Source organism: Papio anubis, chromosome 9 (assembly GCF_008728515.1).
Source record: "Papio anubis isolate 15944 chromosome 9, Panubis1.0, whole genome shotgun sequence".
Taxonomy (NCBI): Eukaryota; Metazoa; Chordata; class Mammalia; order Primates; family Cercopithecidae; genus Papio; species Papio anubis.
This window is the reverse complement of record NC_044984.1, coordinates 95,463,049-95,487,567: the sequence shown is the minus strand read 5'-3', so window position 1 is coordinate 95,487,567 and position 24,519 is coordinate 95,463,049. Positions and strand designations below refer to the sequence as shown.

The 24,519-nt window shown below is 37.0% G+C and overlaps 1 protein-coding gene across 5 annotated transcripts in view; it reads right to left on the bottom strand.

The window, feature by feature from the left end:
* ANO4 (anoctamin 4) overlaps positions 1-24,519 on the bottom strand; it is a 406,193-nt gene that overhangs the window by 4,899 nt on the left and 376,775 nt on the right. For all 5 annotated transcript variants that reach the window (XM_021922815.2, XM_021922816.2, XM_021922817.2 and 2 more), the window contains 4 exons: positions 13,794-13,946; positions 12,638-12,785; positions 7,491-7,610; positions 3,497-3,602 (listed from right to left, as the gene is read on the bottom strand). In XM_021922815.2, the coding sequence (XP_021778507.1) occupies positions 3,497-3,602; positions 7,491-7,610; positions 12,638-12,785; positions 13,794-13,946 (527 nt within the window). The remainder of the gene's footprint in view (positions 1-3,496; positions 3,603-7,490; positions 7,611-12,637; positions 12,786-13,793; positions 13,947-24,519) is intronic.

Here is a 24,519-nt window from a genome sequence, read left to right as displayed (position 1 = left end):
AGAAAAAGGAACACCTTTACACTGTTGGTGGGAGTATAAACTAATTCAACCATTGTGGAAGACCGTGTGGCAATTCCTCAATGATTTACAAGCAGAAATACCATTTTACCCAGCAATTCTATAACTTGTATGGCAAAGGACACAAACAGATACTTCTCAAAAGAACATATACAAGCAGCTAACAATAATATGAAAAGATGCTCAGAATCTCTAAGGAAGTTAGAGAAATGCAAATCAAAACCACAATGAGATACCATCTCATACCAGTCAGTACGGCTCTTATTAGAAAGGAATATATATCATTCTATTATAAACATACATGCATGCATATGTTCATTGCAGCACTATTCACAATAGCAAAGGCATAAAATCGCCGGTCAGTGATAGACTAGATAAAGAAATGTGGTACATATACACCATGGAATACTATGCAACCATAAAAAGGAATGAGATCACGTCCTTTGCAGGGACATGGATAGAACTGGAAGCTGTTATCCTCAGCAAACTAACAAAGGAATAGAAAACCAAATACCACATGTTCTCACTTTTAAGTGGGAGCTGAATGATAAGAACACATGGACACATGGTGGGAAACAACACACACTGGGGCCTGTTGGGGGTGGGGGTGGGGGAAGGGAGAGCATCAGGAAGAATAGCTAAGGGATGCTGAGCTTAACACCTGTGTGATGGGTTGATCTATGCAGCAGATCACCGTGGCACACATTTACCTGTGTGACAAACCTGCATGTCCTGCACATGTACCCCAGAACTTAAAATTAAAAACGCAAACAAAAAAACCCAAACAAACGACAATAAGTTTTGTTTGAAAAATTTTAAGACAGTGATGGCTTAAAAATATCTTCTTTAAAGAGAGATCGTGCCATTGGTAAGCTAATTTCCAGGGAAGAGCAGCTTAATATTTTCTTCTCTTGGTTCCCTGGAGTGAAGGAAAAAGCAGTGATAGAATATTCTTGAAGAGGTCTAGGAAACTTTAGATCCAAACCAAGAGGCAACCTTGGCTTTTATTAATCCGACTTTAATATATGTGACAAGATATGAAATTTCCATTTATAACTAGAGTCATAGAAATGCAAACTATTTTTGCAGCAATTTTCTTAAACCCTGAAAGAAAACAGATAATGTATTTTTATTGACACATAATATAGACAATTGCTAGACAGATTTTACTTTATAATTCCATTTTGAGTCTTAGCTAATAAATACTTATTTGGATGCTTGAATATAAATAATTCCGTGATGATACCCAACCAGAAGGACCACTTGTAAAACCCAGTCCCATTGGAAAATGCTTATGATCATGTTGGGAAATCCTGATAACTATTTGAAAATCATAAATTAACTATACGAATCAGTATATTTCAATATGTGTGGTAATGATGGCAATAATTGGAGACATTTAGAAAGAGTGAATCTCAAACTTGACAAAAATAAGCAATGGGGAAAGAATTCCTTGTTCAATAAATGGTGCTGAGATAACTGGCTATCCACATGGGAAAGAATGAAACTGGACTTCTACCTATCATCATATACAAAATTTAACTCAAAATGAATTAAAGACTTAAGTGTAAAACCTCAAACTATAAAAATGCTAGAGGAAAACCTAGGAAATACCCTTCTCAATATTGGCCTGGGCAAAGAATTTATGGTGAAGTCCTCAAGAGCAATTGCAACAAAAGCAAAAATTGCTAAGTTAAATCTGATTAAACTAAAGAGCTTCTGCACAGCAAGAGAAACTATCAAAGAAGTAAACAGACAATGTACAGAATGGGAGAAAATATTTGCAAACTACACATCTAATAAAGGTCTAATATCCAGAATCTGTAAGGAACTTAAACAAATCAACATGTAAAAAACAAATAACCCCATTAAAAAGTGGGCAAAGGATACAAACAGTTACTTCTCAAAAGAAGATATACAAGCAGCCAACAATAATATGAAAAAATGCTCAGAATCTCTAAGGAGATTAGAGAAATGCAAATCAAAACCACAATGAGATACCATCTCACACCAGTCAGTACGGCTTTTATTAGAAAGTTAGGCCAAGCACAGTGGCTCATATCTGTAATCCCAGCACTTTGGGAGGCCAAGGCGGGTGGATCATGAGGTCAGGAGTTCAAGAGCAGCCTGGCCAAGATGGTGAAACTCCGTCTCTACTAAAAATACAAAAATTAGCCAGGCATGGTGGTGGTGCCTGTAATCCCATGGTGCCTGTAATCCTCTTACTTGGGAGGCTAAGGCAGAAAATTGCTTGAACCCACGAGGCAGAGGTTGCAGTGAGCCAAGACTGCCACTGCACTCCAGCCTGGGCGACAGAGCGAGACTCAGTCTAAAAAAAAAAAAAAAAAAGAAAGAAAATAAACAAATTAACAGATGCTGGCGAGGCTGCAGAGAAAAGGCGACACCTGCACACTGTTGGTGGAAATGTAAATTAGTCCAGCTACTGTGTAAAGCAGTCTGGAGATTTCTCAAAGAACAAAGGGTTTAACTACCATTCAACCCAGCAATCCCATTCCTGGGTATATACCCAAAGGAAAATAAAGCATTCTACCAAAAAGACATGTACTCATGTGTCAATCACAGGACTATTCACAATAGCAAAGACATGGAGTCAACCTGGGTGCCCATCAATGGTGGACCGGATAAAGAAAATGTGGTATATATACACCATGGAATACTATGTGGCCATAAAAGAGAATGAAACCATGTCCTTTGCAGCAACGTGGATGTAGTTGGAGGCTGTTATCTTAAGTGAACTAATGTAGAAACTGAAAACTAAGCAATGGACGTTCTTACTGTACGTACTTAGAGTGGAAGCTAAACACTGGGTATACATGGACATACAGATGAGAACAAAAGACACTGGGGACTAATAGAGAGGGGAGAGAGGGAAGGGACAAGGGGTGAATAACTACCTGTTAGATACTATGCTCACTACCTGGGTGGTGGGTTCAGTCACACCCCAAACCTCAACATCACGCAATGTAAGTTTGTAACAAACTTGCACATGTACCTACTGTATCTAAAATAAAAGTTGAAAAAGAAAAAAAAATGAGTCTTACTGGGCTGATATTTTCCAAATGTTTCCAAACTATGGTCCCAGAATGCCTATAATCAGAATCATTACAGGGAGCTCATGAAAAGTCACAGACATATGTCAGAATATCTGGGAGTGAGGATGGAAAAACTGCATTTTTCCTAAAGTTTAAGAACTATAGCCCCAGAAAATTACATTTAGGACCACAGAGTCCAGATTTGTCCATTACAAACCAACTATGGACTTTCAAGTATGTCTTGGAAAAATCAAATACTTCAATTAAGAAAAAGAAAAGATCAAAAAGAGGTTACATAATATGACACTACTACTTTTAGAAGTATAGATAATCACATTCAAAATCCCCACTACTTATTTTTATTCATTACTCCTACTAACTTCATTATGTCAAAGGAAATAAAGAATTTGGCTGAGGAAACTTACCTCAAAGACAATGATAAAAGCTAATCGAGCAGCTAGGACATGCCAAAACTGCAGTGTGTAGCCATAGGGCACCAGTGAATGAGGTGGGTCACGGTAGTCCCGGTATCTATAAAGACACAGGAGAATGTTGCATTCAAACTATGATTTTTCTGATTCTAAAATCTCTTCCATTCTCATCATATAGTTCTCATTCAATAGGAGAGAAGTTTGAACAGTTTCTCTATACTAGATATCTGTTGTTTTGCTTGTCCAGCATTTTTCTTCTGATAAAACAATATCTCTTCTCCTCTGGGGAAACATTTGTGTGGGCTGGCTAGGACTTTCCCCTCCACCTGCCTGATCTCAGCTCAAAGGATGAGCCAGACCTGATCAGTGACATCATCAAGATGTCTGCTGGAACTATCACTTAGTGAAAAATCACTAAGCCCATGGAAGGCAAAAGCCTGGGACTGCTGGTGGCCTTGTATGGAGTGAGAGAGCCTGCTTGAGAAGGAAGTCAAGAAAGCAAAGCAGAGCCAGCATAGAAGCAGCATCCTGCTGACACTGCTTGAGGTCTGGGATCCGGCCATTACTGAAGTTCATATCACCCCTTGAATCTCCCAGTTATCTGAACCAATACATTTTTTTTGTTGTTTAAGTCAGTTTACCCTGGATTTCTGCCACTTGCCACTAGAAGAGTCCTTCTAATGTATCCTCCAGCTATCACTTTTGAATCGGCATAAAATTCCACAAATGTTTGCTGAATACCTATTGGGGGCCAGGTACTATTCAGAGAACTTTAATCCATGTGACTCCATTAAAGTAATACTTTAATAATACAACATACTCTCATAAATCCACTGTGAAGCTCAAGAACTAAAACATTACCAGGAACTTACATCAATTGCTTCATTTACCCTGAATTTCATTTTTATCTTTAACTTATATGTATATACATTCGTCTGAATATTGTACTATTTAGTTTGTTTTGGAACTTTTTAGAAAGGGTACTATACTCTATGTAGTTTGCTAGGGCTTGCTTTTTTTTTTTTACTATTATGTTACTAAGATTCATTCACATTATTGCATGCAGTTTATTTTTAATGCTGTATAATAGACTCTAGTGTGAGTATATTATAGTTGTTTTATATAGTATATAAGTATATACTTACAGGCTGGTCATTCCTATATTTTCTTTTATGTTGAGACAGAGTCTTGTTCTGTCACCCAGGCTGGAGTGCAGTGCTGCGATCTGGGCTCACTGCAATCTCTGCCTCCCAGGCTCAAGTGATCCTCCCACCTCCCAAGTAGCTGGGACTACAGGTGTGCAGAACAACGCCTGGCTAATTTTTTTGCATTTTTTAGTAGAGACAGGATTTTACCATGTTGCCCAGGCTGATCTCAAACTCTTGACCTTAAGCTATATAGTCACCTTAGCCTCCCAAAGTGCTGGGATTACAGGCGTGAGCCACCGCACCTGGCCTCTATATTTTCTTTCACTTTCCCTAACCATGGAAAGCTTTGAAAAAGAAAGCTCAAGTCCACTCACTTCAGCACATTCCTTTTGGGTAAAAGTTGGCTGCAATGCTCTGTGTGCCACTCCTTTCTGCCTTAGAATAGCAAATATTCTTCCCAGGTCATCGATGCATTTGAGAAGGTGTTTTTAAATTTTTCTCTACATGTTTAGATGTGTTCAGCCCGAGAGCTGATCCAGGTGCCTCACCTGCTATATGACTGAAAACAAACCTGAAAATATTATTTTATGTGATTTTAATTAGAAATTTGAAAATGTTTTCTTTAGGGGACTTTTAAGAAAACTGCTAAACAAAACAATCATAATTTAACTTAATGGTGCCAGCATGAACAACTCCATTCACATTAATAATTTGTGGAATATACTTTTATGTTACTATGTGGGACAGGCAGGAAGAATTATGAGCCAGGAAGCAGAAGAGGAGAAAGACTCTGTATTTTTATCTTATTTTCAAATGATGACAAAGTTTTAAACTCCAAATAATAGTTGGCATTTTATTTTGAAGCATTTTATACTTAGGATCCTGTATGCCTCTAACAATGTTTACTAAATAATTTCATGTATGAAATGGTCTGGACAAGCAAGTGGAAAATCTACTGAAGAAAGCATCAACTGTTGCTTAATTGCTTGCTTCTCCACCAGACCGCAACAGGGAGCAGCACTAGATTATATTCCAGCCAGTCTTTCTCCCCATCTTACTTGTCACTCCATGTGGGAAAGGAAATAAGCCATCTGATGAGATGTGACAGCCAATGAGACCTGGGAACTTGGCATGAATGTTTAAAGGGGTGGAGGGTGCGCTGTCACTGCACAGAAATGGGGAGCCTCTGCCTTCTCTCACCCTCTTTTGTCCTCTTAAACTGCCCCTGCCCAGGCTCACTGGGTATTCACGTCTCTCTTCTCCACATGGTAAGCAGAATGTCACTTGTTCTAGCAGGCCAACCCAATTTCTGCTCTCTAGGATCTAGTTTCTTAGACTGGGACTAAGTGGGTAAATCTAGGCTGCTAACAGGTCTCAACATCAGTTTCTGTGCCTGTGCCATTTCTCTGAAAAAAAATCAATTACAGGCAAAGGGAAGAGAAGGGACAAAGAAGACACATTATTTTATAGCAAGTGGTTACAAGGTTAATCTACAAAAGAAGAATCATCTGGTTTTGGCTCACAGAAAGCTGAAAATTCCCATCCCTAAGCATTATTTATTAATGCCAGAAAGAGTGACGCTGGAGCCTCACTACGATGACTCTGTCTAGAGTCCTTTCTGGGCTGTGTGGCAGGTGGGAGAGAGTTATATCCACATCGTGTGGCATATCCACTAATGAAGCTACTTGAAAGAACACTGTGATGAAAGTTGGGAGCCTTGAATTCTACTCTAGCTTTGTTGTATCTCTCCAGACAAATCAATTACCATTTCTGGTCCTCAGCCTCACCCTCTGTAAGATGATGGATTGAAGCGAATCATTACGAAAGTCCCTATGTCAAAGCATCTAGGACTCGATGGCTGTTCTTCCTTGTGGCTTTGATTACAGGGAGAACATAGACTGTCATGATGGGGATCTCCAAAATTCTTTGTTTTGTTTTTGAGACAAGGTCTTGCTCCATAGTTTGAATGCAGTGGTGCTATCATAGCTCACTGCAGCCTTGACTGCCTGGACTTAAGTGATCCTCCCACCTTGCCTTCCCCAAGTGCTGGGATTACAGGTGTGAGCTCACGAAATTCTTATAACATCAAAGTATTAAGAGAAAAAGGTGCCATCTGGACTCTTCAAGAGCTTTATACAAGTAATCTCATTGAGCTTTTAGTGAATGGTTTTATCATCTGTCAGATGAGATAATATTGCCTAACTTAGAAAGCTGATGTGATGATTAAGTGGAGTAACAGTTTCTGGCACAGAGTAGGTGCTCAACCAATTCTCCTTCATGTATGTTTGTATAGATACACATCAAGAGGAACAGTTTAATTAATTTCGTTTTAGAGGGAGAGAAAGAGAGAATGAGCACATGTTGCAGAGGCTACTGTGGTGGAACCTGAAATGAACTGGGCCTCTTTCCACATGCTTCTGAGTTGTTCAACATTTAGAAATGTGATGTGATATACTCTGGGCAAGAGAGAGAAGCAGAACAAAGACAAGTGCCCTCAACAGCTGTCACTCAACCTCCATGGGGATTGTCTGTCCCTGAGTCCCTGGAGCCAGGGCATAACCTTCACTACTATATTTTTGGTTTTTCCCTTTAAGCCAGCAGTTCTCAATTCTGACTGCACCTGGTTTCTGAGTTCCACCGCCTGACATTCTGTTTTAATTGGTTTGGGATGCATCCCGGGCAAGAGAAGGCTTGAAAATTTTCCATGTGCTTTTAATGCATTGTTGAGATTGACAGTCACTGCTTTAAACACACTCAGCCAGAAGGGGCCTTCAGATTAAAATCTCTCCACGGTGGAGCCAGCTCAGCTTACGCAGAGCCACGCTGGGTGCCACACTCACCTGCAGTACTTAAGAGGAGTCCCCGAGAACTCACTGCCATCTGATTCAGGCTCAGATCGGTTCTCAAAGTCAGAAATTCGAAATACAGACAAGCTGGCATTCACATAGCCAACCATGCACCTATAAGAGGAAGCAAATTCTACCATTAGGACACTGATCACCTTCTCTGTATCCAGTTCCCCGAAGACCCTGCTTCCCAGACGTCCCTGCAATTGTAAATGCCTGTAACTGGCCTTTCCTTGTCAAACAGAACTCAGGTTGGGATGTGCTGGAAAGCCCTAGGCATGTTCAATCAGAACAAGTTGCTTGTTTTGGTTCTTGTCTTTTTCTGCAGAATCATCATACAGAACATCTCTACTCCAATTAATGTTTCAGTGAAATAGGTAAAAAGCAGCATTACATGATGGGCATAAATTATATGTAAGTCACAGCTTCTTTTGTTGATGATACACATAAACACAGTTCCTCATTAGTGGTTTTATATATGTTTATAGATATTCCCAAAATGTTCCAAATATGTCTGGTGTGCATATGACCCCCTCTCACCAACTCATATCCCATGCTACAGTCATGCTGGACTATGTTCCCTGACAGCTTCTGATGATTTCATCCTCTGCTCGTTATCTTTTCTGTTAGAATTCCCTACCTCTTCTTTTACAGGTGGAAATAGTATTTATCCTTCAGTGGCCACCTGAAACACCACTCCTTCTAGGAAGACAACCTAATCATTCCAGTCACAATGTCTCACTCCTTTCCCTCTCTCTGTAGTACCATTATACTTAGTCCACCATTACCAGATTGCTTGTACTAGAGTTGGCAGCATACATGTATGCCCTCTCCTTTGGACTGCAGTTTTTTGGGAGCAGAGCAGGTATCTTAGGTATTTATGTATCCTATGACTTAGGACAGTCTTACACAGTGTAGGAATCCCATAAATATTGAATCGATCTGATTGGAGGAAACTAAAGTATGTGATTCTATCGATCATTCTAGATTGAATGAGTAGATAAAATCAAGGATTTAATCATTCTGTCAATAATTCCACTCAAGAAAATGGACATTTTAAAAGTATGATAGCAAGCAGTACTCTCAGAAACATCTTTTCTACCAGTGTCTGAACAGTTTTACATATTGAACATTGTGGCGAACATATGCACTTACTGAGATAACAATGTTTGAAACTTTGGGTGAAATTAGCACTTAGATACATCCTGTATACATTTTTCTTTAAACAGTGTTTTATATACAAAAGCTTGGGTTTTGGGGTCAAATCTTAGTTCTGCTGGTTTCTAGTCATGTAATGTTGGCACATTATATAACTTCTTTTTTTTTTTTTTTTTTCTGAGACAGGGCCTTGCTGTGTTGCTCAGGCTGGAGTGCAGTGGTGCGATCATGGCTCACTACAGCTTTGACCTCCCAGGCTCAAACAATTCTCCCACCTCAGACTCCTGAATAGCTGGGCCTAAAGGCATGTGTCACTACACCCGATTTATGTAACTTCTTAAAGTGACAGAAGTTCTCACCTCATAGGGTCGTTGAGGGGATTAAATTAAATGATGAATGTGTAGCACGTAATACAGATCTTAGCCTATAAGTAAGATAAACATGAGTGGTGATTATTCATTTTATTTATTTCTTGCATCTCGCAGGGGGTCAATAAATAATTACTGATTGAATGAATAAATAATGATCTTCAGATTCTCTTCATTAACACGTTTGGCATGATTTTTCCAAGCTGCTGAACACTAAACCTAAATGATGACATGAACACAGTTGTGAGAACACATGGGTTCTGCGTGTTACCTTGCTCAAGACAAATCACTGGCTTTATCATGGCCTTAAAAAAAATGAACCAAGCTGAAGGGCCCATTTGTCAAGTCACTCATAGGTGAAAACAAATGGTCAGGGGGTGTGTAACATGCCTTAATCCAAATGGCAGCAGGCCTCCCCTACTACTCGCTGAAAAGGTAATTCAGAATGATGTCTCCCTTACCTACGAACTGTCTAGAACTGGACATGAAAATAAATGAGTGCCTTGATGATGATTAGCTGTCACAGAGAGGGAGTAAGTTTTAGCGGAGTCTTTCTAAAGATCTGAGCTGTGGGAAGGGAAAGGTGTTCTGGGAACTGGTGAATAAAAAAGGCCCAGCACTGAAATGGAATATTCATGACCCCTCCTGCACTCTTACCTCACAGACCAGCCCCAAGGCTTTATCAAGACTAACACTACTGTCCATTGGTTGTTCTGCTCCAAAACTCCATTCAGAAAATTTAAATTTAAATAAAACACCTGTCTCATTGGCCTATGCATGTAATGACAGTCATAAATCCCAGTTGAAAATGTGTCTTTAGAGGGTAATTACTCCTGAGTGCAAAACATTAAATGTGTACCTAGTGTATGAACACACAGTTATCAGCTGTGTATGTCTTCCTTCCATATCATTGCCATAATTGGGGAAAAAATGGATGCTAGGCATTTCACTAATTCCTTTCACCTTTTGTAGACTGTTAGTTATTGCCGACATCTATTGCCAAAACCAAATAGTCGAGGTGGTCATCAATTCAGGCAAGTGAGATTTCTCACACTTTGCTGTATAAAGTTCAGCTAGTGGCATGCAAGTGTCAACTCACCGACCCATTGTTATAGCAGGAAGGTCACAGGTAGTAGAGAGCCCATGCCTGTCACTGGGTTTACTGGCAGGAATGCTATATTCTCTCACTGTGACCCACAACCAGCTCTCAATGAGACAGAGGGAGATGAGGCTACACTGATGATCAGGGAGAATTGAGAAGTACCAAGAAAAAAGTAACAGACAAAGGAAGGGTTTCCTCTGAATATAAAGTCATTTTTCTTAAAGGAGTGGTAGATGGCCTCTGTAGGCACTTCCAAGAAAGATCTAGAAAATGTCTTATATAGGGTAGTGCCATTTGGATTAGGATGCATATCTCTTCCATGTATCTTCTGAGATGACCACACACTCATTTAAATGTGAGAATTCTGCCGTAAAAGCCATTCGCTGCTTATTCTTTTAAATCCTTTAATACATAAGAAAGGGATGAGCCAGCAATCACTGTACTACCCCAAAGGCTTATTATGACTTTCTATACCTTGACAATTCTGCTACTCTTATGAGTTCAGTAATTTCTAAAGCATTTCTAAATGGGAAAAAGCAAAAAAAAAAACCCTGAAAAGTAATAGAGTGGCCAGTGAGGCAGAAAATAAGATTCATGAAGAAACATACATAAATTTAACTATTCGAAAACATGAAAAATGACCAGGGGATTAGAAAACAAAAGGCAGATATATAAATTGAAAGTGGCAGAAGGCTAAGTCAAAAAGAAAGGTTAAAAAAGAAAGAAAGGAAAGAAAAGCTCTGAAGAGCCCAATAAAATTGATATAAGGAGGCTATTAGGTACACTTTAATCGCTGCGGACATTGTCTTAAATCTAATAGGTTGTTAAAATTCTAAAGCTTTGATTCACTATCAATTGTGCATAAAGGTTCCCATTTTATTTTTTGGTTCCCTGTAAAACAAGGTAGATTTCACCATATTTGAATTTGGGAAAGAACAGAAACACCACTGAGACGGAAACCCCAGGGGGTTTACTGTTACGGGACAGCCTCAAGGGCTGTGAGGTGCAGATGGAGAGTGAGTCGAGGTTCTACCTTCACATGAGCTCCCAGGGTTACTCTGCCTTGTGATTCTGGGCTTAACCTTTTTAAATCTTTTCCTGCTCCTCAAAGTGAAGATAATAATGCATGTCCCATTCCCAGGGCTGTTTTGAGAATCAAATCCTATGTGAAAATGGTTTCAGTGAAGGTAAGCTTTTTTAGGCTAAGCCAAGCAGAGAATGTCAACGGCAGTTGCAATTAGAAAGAAATGCCTGGGCAAAATAACGTGTCTTTAAATTTCTCTTAAAATGGGATGGTATGCTCACTGAAAGTTGCTAGATAATTAGTGTGGGTGGCCACATGCTTATAGTAGTCAAGAACTTTATAGAAGCCTTTTCAAATAACTGGATTGTGAGCTTTATGACATTCCTCAATCATTCACGCCGTAGCCCATTTACGTAGGATTAATAATGAACTTGGACCCAGGCCAGGTTTGCATGAGTAATGAAATTGGACCCAGGCCAGGTTTGCATGAGTTCAGTTGATTGGATTTGGTGGCACTCAACTCCTTGGGGTCGATCAGCTACCATGGCTGCAGAGGACAAATCAATCTGGCTCAGGCTAGTAAACCAGGGCCGCTTGTGTAAGTAGACAGCAGCCCATGTAGGGTGATTTCTGGGTTATTAAGAAGACCCTGTGATCCCCAAACACATCTCACTCTGACCTATAGACATCTAAATCCCATAATAAGAATTTAATTATTTTGGCTTTAGCCAAACAGAGATTTTTGAAGTATGTTAAGACTTCTTGTCCTTTTTCCAAGGTACAGGAATGAAAGCTAGGGGATGTGTTATAATTTTGACTAGGCTTTATCTGACCATATGTAGACTGCCCTGGCTTTGCAAACCATTGAGGCAATGCCATAGAATTGATCCCCCTCCCAGGGAGTTTAGTACATCCAACCTGCTTGGGGTAATATAGACATTGGTCAGGTCAATACCCAGGAAAAGGTCTTTCACTTACTTATTCCACAAATACTTATTGAGGACCTACTGGCTACTCAGTACATAGTTCCATATTTCCTATGTAAGATCTGCAGAGTCTACACATAATGACACAATGTAAATCAGATTGTAACTGTCCTTTTGCAAACTCATAAAATGATATAACTATACACACATCATACACTACTTTTTTGATATACACATTAGCATATCACACATTTCTAAATTCATAGTGGGCAGAGGTCGGGGGTAGGAAAAATGATTAATTGCTACTCTTACATTGGATTCCATCTAAAACCTGTCTGACTTGTATGTCCTCCAACTCTTCGGTAGATGAGGACATGTTTTCTTTGGCTGACAGTGTTATTATTATTATTTCTAATAAATCACAATTCCACCTTCCCTATCACAGGTCTCTCCTTCTGGGCATGTATTCCATATTCTCCAGTGCAAAGTCTTCTGTCTGAGTGTCCAACCTCAAAAAATGGCTAGGAAATAGAAATTGTATAATGGTTTTATAGCAAACTTACTTTTGCCCAGCTTCTCCTTGGCCTGCACAAGGTCCATACTTATAGGCATACACCAAGCGAGGGATAAAGTCAGATGTTATCGCTATGACAAATGCATTTGTAATAACAGAGAGAATTCCAATGCCTTCAAGAATTCCATACCAAATTCCTATTCAAATAGAAGTGTTGTATTAGTTCCATACACAAAGCAGAGGTAATAATTATGAAAAAATGGGAATTCATTTTTAAAAGTCCTTTTCATGGGTCCATTCTTCATCTTTCCAAATACTGACAGAAGCAACCAGGAGGAAGGATTTGTGCAAACAACTTGGCATTGAGGAAGTTTCTATGGGAGTGTCTATATGCTCATGACTTAATAGTCAGGATCAGACATAAGGCAGAGAATTCTGGTCAATGATAAGGCACCAAAATACCATCTGATAGGATCAGCACACATAATGTCAAGCCCCACCAGACTGGGAGCTCCTTAAGGGTATGGATAGCATCCCTTCTGTCCATCTTTGTGGGCCTTGCCCATGACACACTGACCCAGGGTAGGTGCTCACAGAATGCGTGTTTGTTTCACACGGAGGTTAAAAGACATCATTAGCAATAACATCCACATGCAATTCTCTTCCACATATATTGGCTGGGTGACTGCCTGCTCTGTGCTAAGCACTGGATGCAGAGATGAATAAAAGACAGTCTTTGATCTCAGGCAACTCTCACTGGGGCTGCGTCTGATTCAACTCAACATCTCTAGTCAAATACCAAAGTTCATCTCTGCCATTAGAAAAACTGGATTATACTTCATGTAAATCAGGCAAACATTTAGGAAAGACCAAATCAAAGTTAAGCAAAGGGAAGATCTATTTCAAAAAGAATATAAGTGATAACAAATCTAAATTTTTAGATTCAAGCATCTTAAGATAGAAATAACCAAATTGAGAAACTATTTAAGCACAAATTCTCTAGCACTGGAAATTACAAACTTCCAAATAGCAGCTTTACTTCTTGTCTAATATTATTTAAAACTAATACAATTATTCTTTGCAAAAATTAGGTGAATCATCTTACATGGAAACCATAATTTAAAAATCTGAAGTTTGTGGCTTTTAAAATTTTACCTGCCAGATGTTTAATATTTATTTTAAAAACATATGCAAATCCAACTTACCTATGTCTTTGGCCCTTGAAGCTAAAGGTCTCCTCCACTGTGTGACAAATTTGTAAGCATCAAGTCGAATTTCAATTATGTTATTCAGTAAGGCCAGAAGTGGTGCTAGGGGAAAAGCTGCCACAAAGATAGTTGTGAATCCAAACTGAAGAACTAGAAAAGACAAAAGGAAAAAATAACAGAGAGTATTGGTTTTCCATTACTATTTTCAAAGGGATCATAATCTGAATACGTTATTGTCTTAAGTCCCATTTTTCCCAATACAGATGCACAGGGGACATCTCTTCCAGAAAGATGGCCAGGAGACAGGAAAAGGAGGCACTTCCTGGGCCTGGAAGCAATGGATTCCTGGGAGCTATGAGATCTGGACCTAGGATCCAGATCTTGTTTCCTAAATATCATTGTCTAACCAAAGGAATCAGTGTTCCTTGGAGGAAGGTTTGATTCCAGAGCTATGATGGTAGGGACAATACAAGAGAAGTCTGGGACATCTTGTGATGCCAGAAAGGAAGGAAATGCTCAAAAAACGATGGGGACATGCCAATAGGACACAGAACAAACTTGAAGGCACCCCTAATAGCCAAATCTGGAACAATTTGTATGAAACAATATTAATAATGAAAGCATGGGATTATAGCCCAAAGACTAAGTATCTAAGTCCAGACTGATGTAAATATATACTTACATAAATAAGTGATTAAATAAATAAATGGGAGATAAGGAGTGGCTCTTCCTTATGGTAGAATTATAATTAATCAATATAGGAGGAATGATGAAAATTAAAAAATCACCATTAGTCAAACATCACAGTAATAATTTTTGTAGGCAAGAAATATCAAAGCATGCTAAAATTAGTAAAGTATACTGAAGAAACTAGGATATTTGCAGATTCTCAAAGTATCTCCTCACATAATTTTTACTAATTACAAAGGGAAAAACAGTAACTTTTTAGCAGAGGAACCTGGAAAACATCTTTTTGTTTTTTGAGATGGAGTCGAGCTCTGTCACCCAGGCTAGAGTGTAGTGGCGTGATCTCGGCTCACTGCAACCTCCATCTCCTGGGTTCAAGCGATTCTCCTGCCTCAGCCTCCTGAGCAGCTGAGATTACAGGTACCCACCACCACGACCAGCTAATTTTTGTATTTTTAGTAGATACAGGGTTTCCCTGTGTTAGCCAGGCTGATCTCAAACTCCTGACCTTGTGATCTGCCAGCCTCGGCCTCCCAAAGTGCTGGGTTTGTAAGTGTGAGTCACCGTGCCCAGCCGAAAACAACATTTTAACCAAGTGATCAAAGCTAGTATCACCAGTAATAAGACATAATGATGTTATACACCCCGATATGATGCACTGAGGAGGGTATAACATCATTTCTGTGGTATTCTTGCCAAAAATGAATAACCCCAACCTAATTATGCAAACACATGAGACAAACCTGAATTGAAGGAGCTTCTCCAAAACTACTGACAAATACTCTGCAAATATGTCAAGATCATGAAAAACAAAGACTGAGGAATTGTCATCGATTAAAAGGAACTAAGGAGACAACACATCTAAATGTAATGTTGGATCTTGGAAGTATTGTGAACAAGAAAAAAGTTATTACTGGGAAAATGCAAAATTCAAATAAGGTCTGTAGATTAGATAATAGCATTGTATTCTTAACTTTTCTAGTTTTAATAAATATGTAAGATATTAACATTAGCAAAAGTAAGGTAAAGTATAGAAACTACTCTTTTTGCAACTTTCAAAATAAAATTTGTTTTAAAAGGGGGTGGTTTCTGATGCAAAACAACCAGTCATCATAATGGAAAATAAAAAAATAAAATTTACTGAGCATCATGGACGAGAAGTATTTGGCTGTTTGAATGACTATGTATATATACATATATGACTGTAAAAATAGTAAAAATATATTTACAAATCTGATTTTAGAAAGTAACAATAACAAAACAATGATTACACATATATATCATTTTCTATGTAAAAACAGGCATTGTTCTAATTACTTCATATACACTAACTCATTTAATTTTCATGACAACCTTATGTGGTGGGTACTATTATCCTCATTTTACAGGTAAGGAAACTGAGGCACAAAGAGGTCAGGTAACTTGCCCAAAACAAGTAACTAAGAAGGGACGCTAATCTCAGTGGTGTAGCTCCAGAGTTCTGCAAAATCCATTTACCTCATCTTGGTTATTTTGCCACCTCCAGGTGTCCCCTGTCTTTGGTCACATTCACACTTGGTGCTTGTGCTAGGTGGCTCTTTACGCACCAATAGATGTGGGCATTTCCTTCTCTTTCGACCTGGGTTTTATTATTCTCTTGCCTTCTCTCTTTCTTTGGTAAGTCCATCTACTCCCATGACTTCATTATTATCTCTCTGATAAGGGTTCTCAATTCTCTATCTCTAACCCTGACTCTTTTCAGGGAATTGCCAGTTGTCTGTTATGCTACAGAAACAGCACTCCCCAAACCAATCTCTGAACCTCATCCTTGAACGTATTTATCCTTTTATGTCCCTCCTCCTTTCCTCCCTTCAGAATCAACTTGCATAAAAACCAGGTCTCAGCTAGCTTAGCCTTCAGAACCATTAGCCTCCTAGTCCTGACAATTACTCTTCAAAAATGTCTCTCATTTCTCCGTCTTCTGCACTGTCCCCACTTGAGTTCAGACTCTGATTTTCTAACTGGCTTTTTCTGCCTCCAAACTTTCAGCTCCCTGCCCTATCATTCTGCTGTCAGTGTGTCTAAAATGTTGGTTCAACCCCAGCACTCATGTCCCTACAAAGAATGTTTCAGTTGTTTCTCACTGGCTACAGAATAAATCCCAAACTTTTCACCACACCATTCAAGGATCTCAGTAAATTGACTCCAAGCAAACTTCCAAGCCTCATGTCCAAATACACTCCACAAAGAAAACAGGTTTCCCAAACAATCCTCTACTCCGGCTACACTAGTAGCCAATTCTGATTTTATGGGTATACATCATATACGCACTTAGTGTTTCTATGACTACTTTGATAAAGTAGTCATTCTTCCTTCAAGAGAACACTCAAATGCACCCTCTTGAGTCTTCCGTAATTGTAATTAACTACTACCTCCTCTGTAGCTGCCACAACTCTGCTCACCACCATAAAACTTATTTTGTCTTGATTTTATGGTGTTTTGCCTTTTCCTCCTTTTGCAGTGAGCTTCATGAAAGTAGAAACAGCAACTTTTTAATGTTTCTTTTTCCTACATACTCACTACAGGGGTTTTGTGTATGAGAAGGACTTGTCAGGTATCAAATAATGCTAGTTCAATGACTGACATGTAATTACAACGAAGAAAAGCCAGAACACAATGAAAACCTATCAGGTAGAAATAAAACTGACAGAGATAATTCTTACGATCACTAACAGTACTGGATGTTACCGACAGAAAAATGCAACTAGAGTTTAGTTCTTTCAGGTTGTATTTATATTGAAAATAACTGCAAGTTTAAAAGGAAAATGTGTTTAGTTCATTGGTAGTTTTTGTTTATCTGACACCTAATCAGTTTCATTATCTAGTTAAATATTATGGCCTAAAATCAAAACAACTAATCATTTTTGCATAGCACAAAGGTGACCCACATGATATTGGTCTTGAAGTGATTAACTATAATGCCCATTTATGGCTGCTTTTTTTTTTTTTTCAAGGGAAGAGACTTGTACAATACAGGTAGATTAATTTAAAAAAATTCTTTGGCAAAAAACTTTTAAATATTGGAAAGCATAAAGAATGATATAACAAACTTCCACATACCCATGGAAATGTTAGTATTAACTCTTGGTAACATTTTGTCATACCTGCTTAACATCTTTTTATAAATAAAATAAATACTATATAGATAAAACTGAATTCTCCTCTATTTTTGCTCTTGAGTGGTTTCCTCTCCCTTCACAGAGACAATTGCTGACATGAGTTTTGTATGCATCCTTCCAGTTCATTTATATATATATATACACACACACACACACACACACACACACACATAAATGCCCATATAGCAATAAATTATACATAGTGCAAATATCATGTAAATAATTTTTGTGCCTAAACTTTACATAATGATATTATTTACAATTTTTTTGCTCTGTTCATATCACATGATAATTTTGAGATATTATCTTGATCTATATAGATCTAGTTAAACTTTTAACTGTTTTATATTCTAATATATAAGTTTACCTCCTTTTAATTTACCCCTTCTCAGACATTACCTCTTCAAATATCACTTTTCCTCTTTCTTTATTCCTTTCTGGGACTTCTATTACAAATATTTCAGACTTTTTGACTGTTTTGCATGTTTCTTATGTTTTCTGCTCTGTTTTTCTTTTCTTTTCTCTGGGCTTGTTTGGATTTTCTTTTTATTGACTTGTCTTCAAGTTCACTAATTTACTGTCTTATGTTGAGTCAATCTACTATTTTTTTCTTTCTTTTATTTGAGGCGGAGTTTTGCTCTTGTCGCCCAGGCTGGAGTGCAATAGCATGATCTCAGCTCACTGCAACCTCTGCCTCCTCTGTTCAAGTGATTCCCCTGCCTCAGCCTCCAGAGCAGCTGGGATTACAGGCGCACACCACCACACTAATTTTTGTATTTGTAGTAGAGACAGGATTTCGCCATGTTGGTCAGGCTAGTCTTGAACTCCTGACCTCAGGTGATCCACCAACTTTGGCCTCCCAAAGTGTTGGGATTACAGGCGTGGGCCACCGTACCCAACCTCAATCTGCTATTAAACATATCAAATGAGTTCTTAATTCCAGATTTATATTTTGCAATTCTAGAATTATTTTCATAGATTTTAATTCTCTTTTAAAAGTCTCAATTTTTCAACCATTTTTGTCAATATTTTCTTCTATTTTTATATATAAATCATAGCTATTTGAAAGTCTCTGCGCTAAACCCAATTTCTGAATCATCTTTGGGTCTCCTTTTCCCTCTTATTAGTCACATTTTCTTGCCTTTTTGCATACCTAGTAATCTTTTTATTTTATGCCACACATGTAGAGGCTCTAGATCAAGGGTCAGCAAACTATGGCCTGTGGCCAAATTTGACCAACCATCTGATTTTCTTTTTTAACTACCTGTGAACTAAGAATAGTTTTTATATTTTAAAAGGCTATATTTTAAATTGCTGTAAAAGTGTCTACATAATAGCCTTGATTGTGCCATTGGCTCAAAAAGCCAAAATTATTTACTATCTAGCTCTTTAGGAACAAATTTGTGATACTCCGCTCTTAGTGATGTTCTTTTCTACCATAAAGAATTCCCCCGGTGATGTTAGGCAGATAAGAGAAATCACTTAAAGCTGGTCACAGATTAAGCTGGGCTAGTGCTGGCATAGAGTTTTTGTAAAGCTTAGTCCACCTTTGATTTGTTCTTCTTCCTTTGCTGTGATTGAGAACCTGGTGGGTCCCTATCTCCTTAGCTCTGAGAGGCAGTAAAAGGCTCAGTCCTGCCCTTTGAAAGGTTTTAAGGTTAGCTCTTCAGCCTCTTGCCCATCACATCCTCAAAGCGTTGTATTATTAAATAATTACTTTATATAATGATAAAAATATCAATTCAACAGTAAGTCAGAATTATTCAACTTGTATGTACATAATAACCCAGTTTCAAAATACATAAAGCAAAAGTTGACAGAACTAAAAATAGAGTAAGATAAATCCACAATCATACTTGTGGATTTCAAGTATGTAACTAGTAGATAAGAGGCACAATATTTAACAAGGACTTAGAAGATTTGAAAAACACAATTAATCAATCTTGCCGAATTGACATAAAAATATAGAGCATTATACCAAACAACCAACTACAGAACATACTTGAAACATATATCAACACGGATGGTATAAAGGAGCATAAGGTAAATCTTTATATATATATATAATCTTTATACATATACACACAATATCAAAAGACTGAAATAACAGAGAGAATATCCTCTGATAACAGTGTAATTAAATTAGAATCAATGACAGAGCAATATATCAAAACTCTTTAGATGTTTTGATACTAATGCATTCCTTCAAAATGCATAGTCAAAAATAAATTACAAGAGAAATGGAAAATGTTTTGCTAATAAAATACAACATATGAAAACTTGTGGGATACAGTCAAAGCAGTATTTATAGAGAACATTATAGCTTTGAATCCCTATATTAGAAAAAAAGAAAATCTGAAAATCAGCATCTTGAGATGCTGAGAAAAAAAGTGAAACTAAGCCCAAAGGAAGTAAAGGAAGGAAATAAAGAGCAGAAATGAATGAACCAGAAGGCAAAGGTGTAGTAAAGAAAAATCAACAAAGCCCAAAGTTAGTTTTTCTTCTGAAAAGATTAATAAACCTCTAAGGTACTGTTTTAAAAAAGGGAGAAAAGCACAAACTATGAAGTTATAAGTAAAAGAAAGGGCATCACTATACGCCCTAGATATATAAAAAGTTAATAAGGAGATATATAAACAATTTTGTGCTACTAAGTTTGAAAACTTAGATGAAATGAACAAATTTCTTGAAAAAATACACAACTAATACACAACTTACAAAAACAGATGCTAGAAGAAATAAAAACTGAAATAGTTCTATATCTATTAAGTAAAATAAATCTATAATTAAAGTTCTTCTCATGAAGAAAATTTCAGGTCCTGCTACTTCATTGTAAATTATTCCAAGTATGTAAGAAAGAAATAATAGTAATCCTATGTAAACTGTTTAAGAGAAAAACATTACCTAATCATTTTAAAGAGCTATCATAAAAATGATATCCAAATCTGAATGAAACATTACAAGAAAGAAAAATTACACTGTAACATCTTCCATGAATTTGTATATAAATATCAGAAGCAAAATATCAGCAAATTGAACTTGGTAATTAAAAAAATGCATCATGACCCAAGTGGGCATTTTTTTCCAAGTTTGCTAGGTTAATTTAACAACTTTTTAACAACAAAAAAGAATCAATGAAATCCACTACGTTAGTAACATTTTTTAAAAAATCACATAATCATTTCAATAGACTCAGGAAAATGACATGATATAACGTAATACTAGTCATAATAATAACTCTCAGCAACCTAGGGATATATGAAAACTTCTTTAAGGAAACAATAAAAAGTATTTACAAAACAATACAGCTAGCACCACACTTAATGGTAACATATTGAACACTTTCACCCTCAGGTCGGAAACAATGATGTCCAGTATCACCAGTTTTATCCAGCATTATATAAAAGGTCTTAGTGCATTTAGGCAAGAACAAAAAAATATATACATAATGACTAAAAAGGAAAATGTAAAGTTATCATTATATGTGGATGATACAATTATGTATATATAGGTAGAAAATCTCAAAAAATATATAAGCAACTATAATTGATACTAGATGCTAGCAAGTTTGCATAAGCAAACATACAAAACAACAATATTTCTATATATTTAATATTAGTAACAAAACATTAGAAAATAAAACAATAAAAACATCATTTGCAGTTGCAAAGATTCCTAAGGTGCCTAGAAATTAATCTAAGTTTTACAAAACGTATATACTAAAATCTACAAAAAGTATTGCTGATAAAAATGTAAAAAGACATAAATAAATGCAAAGATATACCATTTTCATGGATTGAGAAAACATCAAATATCTTCAAATTGATGTAGGAGTTCAATTTAATCCCAACTAATATTTCAGTAAGATTTTTATAGAAATTAGAAATCTGATTCTAAAACTTATATGGCAAAAAGTTTGAAGAAGAACAAAACTAAAATTTCTTTTCACTTAAAGACACCAATAAGAAAATGAGAAGTCAAGCCAATAACCGAGAAATGGTATTTAATTTGCAACATATATATCTGACAAATGATTGATATCCAGAATATATAAATAACAAATCACTAAGGAAAAGACATAGATACCCACAAAAAAACACGGGCTTGAATATAAATTCACAAGAGTTTATCCAAATGACTATAAGCATATGAAAAGCTTCTCAGCGTTATTAGTTATTATAAAATTTCAAGTTAAAATCATGATGAGATACTGCTGCATACCAACCCAAATGGCTAAAATATGAACACAAGTTTTAGTAAGTTTATGGAATAACTGGAGCTGTTCTACTGTTAGCCAGAGTATAAACTGGCACAGCCTGGTTTTGAAGACTGCTTTCAAGTGTTTATTAAAGACAAACAAATGCATATCTATGGCCTCCCAACTCTACTCTTATGTAAATTCTTAATAAAAACATCTATGCATGTTAATCAAAACACATGTACAAAAATGTTCATAAAGGTATTATTTATAAGAGCCTAAATTTGGAAACAACACAAGTGTCTATCAGCAGTAGAATGGATGGATAAGTAATAGTACTTTTTTGTTTGTTTGTTTTTGTTTTTGAGATGGAGTTTTGCTCTGTTTCCCAGGCTGGAGTGCAATGGTGCAATCTTGGCTCACTACAACCTCTGCCTCCCAGGTTCAGGCAATTCTTCTGCCTCAGCCTCCCAAGTAGCTGAGATTACATACACCTGCCACCGCGCCCAGCTAATTTTTGTATTTTTCAGTACAAACGGGGTTTTGCCACATTGGCCAGGCTGATCTTGAACTTGTGACCTCAGGTGATCCACCTGCCTTGACCTCCCAAAGTGTTAAGATTACAGGCATGAGCCACCACGCCCAGCCAATAATAGTATATTATTATTCAGGAGCCTAGAAGATCTGTAAACTCACAAAATAGCTCATCTATTGGCACACTGATGTCTTCACTTCTACAAGTAAATTTGTGTTTGTCTTTTCCTGACTCAAGCTTGGCAGAGGCTTTGCTTTTGTCAAAATGCAGTTACCTAGCACATTATTTTTTAGAGTGCTCAAGAGTACATTTCATGATATGTGGAGGGTTGAGGGATTGATGGTGGTATGGGGGTCTGTGTGCTGTGTCAGAGCAGCAGGGGACAAAGTTGGGGCTCATCTGGGAGTGGAAATGCAAAACAACAAAACAAAACAAAACAAAACAAATAAAAAACCGCACATGACTAAGGAAAGATAGGGTGGGTGTCAAAGACAAACTGCCTGTTTCATAATTTGGCTCCTGGTCTACATTCTAGGAATACTATGCAGCAATAAAATGAAGTTCTACTACCTGTAGCAACATAGGAGAATGTTAGAAAGATAATATTGAATGAAACAAGCCAACTACAAAAGAGTATGTACTCTACAATTCCATTTAAATGGAGAATAACAAAGGTAAAGTTAATGTATGGTATTAGAAGTCAGGAAAGTGGTTAGAGAGGGTTTTATAAATGGAAGAGGGGACAAAGAAGTCTTCTTTGATATTGATAATAATCTATTTCTTGATCTAGCTCACTGAATAGCAACATTTCCCAGAAATAAAGAACCAGAAGGTAAATATTTCAGGCTTTGCAGACCAGGCACTTTCTGACACAGCTACCCAACTCTACTATTGCAGTGCCAAAGCAGCCACAAATAATATGTAAATAAATGGGAGTTGCTGTGTTCCAATAAAACTTTATTTACAAAAACAGGCAGTGGACTGAATCTGACCTGCAGGCAATAGTTTGCCAACCTCTCAGCTACATAGATTTGGTTACATTTGTGTGAAAATTTGCAAAAATTAATTGATCTCTACACTTATGTACACCTTTTCACTATTATACTTCAGTGAATACATTTTAAAGTATATAACAAAGTCAGGAAGTCATTAAGGAAATAGCAAAAACAAAAGAACAGACTTGAGTAGTTAGAACTCATCAGTCTGCTTGTGATAATTCTGAGATTTGTTCTGTGCTGCAAAGATATTTCAGTATTTGGAGCACTACCAAATTCTAGCCACATAAAACTTTCTTTTTAAGCACTCAATATACCAACATTATTGTTCATTGTCTTCTTTATGGGAGAAGAATCCATTAAAGGATCTCAAAATGGTTAGTTCTCTTAATGAATTCTCTTTATTAAGTTTTATTTTTAATGTCCAAATTGATTTCTTCCCCAGGTTATATCATTCTGCCATTCTATAATTGAAACTCTAAAGACATAAGCAGATACTTAGAACATACGCAATTTAAGAAACATTAAGCGTCAATTCTACTAATACTTTAAATTTCAAATTTGCCCAGAAAAAACTGCTTCCTTTAGAGGCAATGGATCTTGCCCAGCCCTTCCCTCATTTCCGCTCCTATGTTAGAGCTTAAAATGAAAAGAAATATATACATATTCCATTTAATAATGAAAGAAAATATATATACTTAATTTATCTAAGATATTTTATTTGTCTTTCCCTCTAGAAGACAAAAAGAATAAAAGAATAATAGTGATATAAGTAACATGTACTACGTATACACTGAGCTAGGCATTGCTCTAAGTCATGTTCATGCATTAACTCATTTAATCCACACAAAGACTCTATGAAATGGTTCCTCTTATTATTATTCCCACTTTAAAGATGAGGAAACTGAGACAAAGACAGATTAAGTAATTGCCCAAGGTTTCACAGTTAATAAATTATAGGGCTAGGATTTGAACCCAGATAATTTACTTCCAAAGCCCATGGTCTTAGATACATGCTAAGAGAAATTGCTTTGCTTTGATTCTAGAGAAATCTGATTCTGTAAATATAAGTGCAGCATAGTTTAAGCAGGACATGCCTTCCTCTCTGTTTGGCTTAGGAATCCCTAAGCACTGAGGACCTTAACGATAA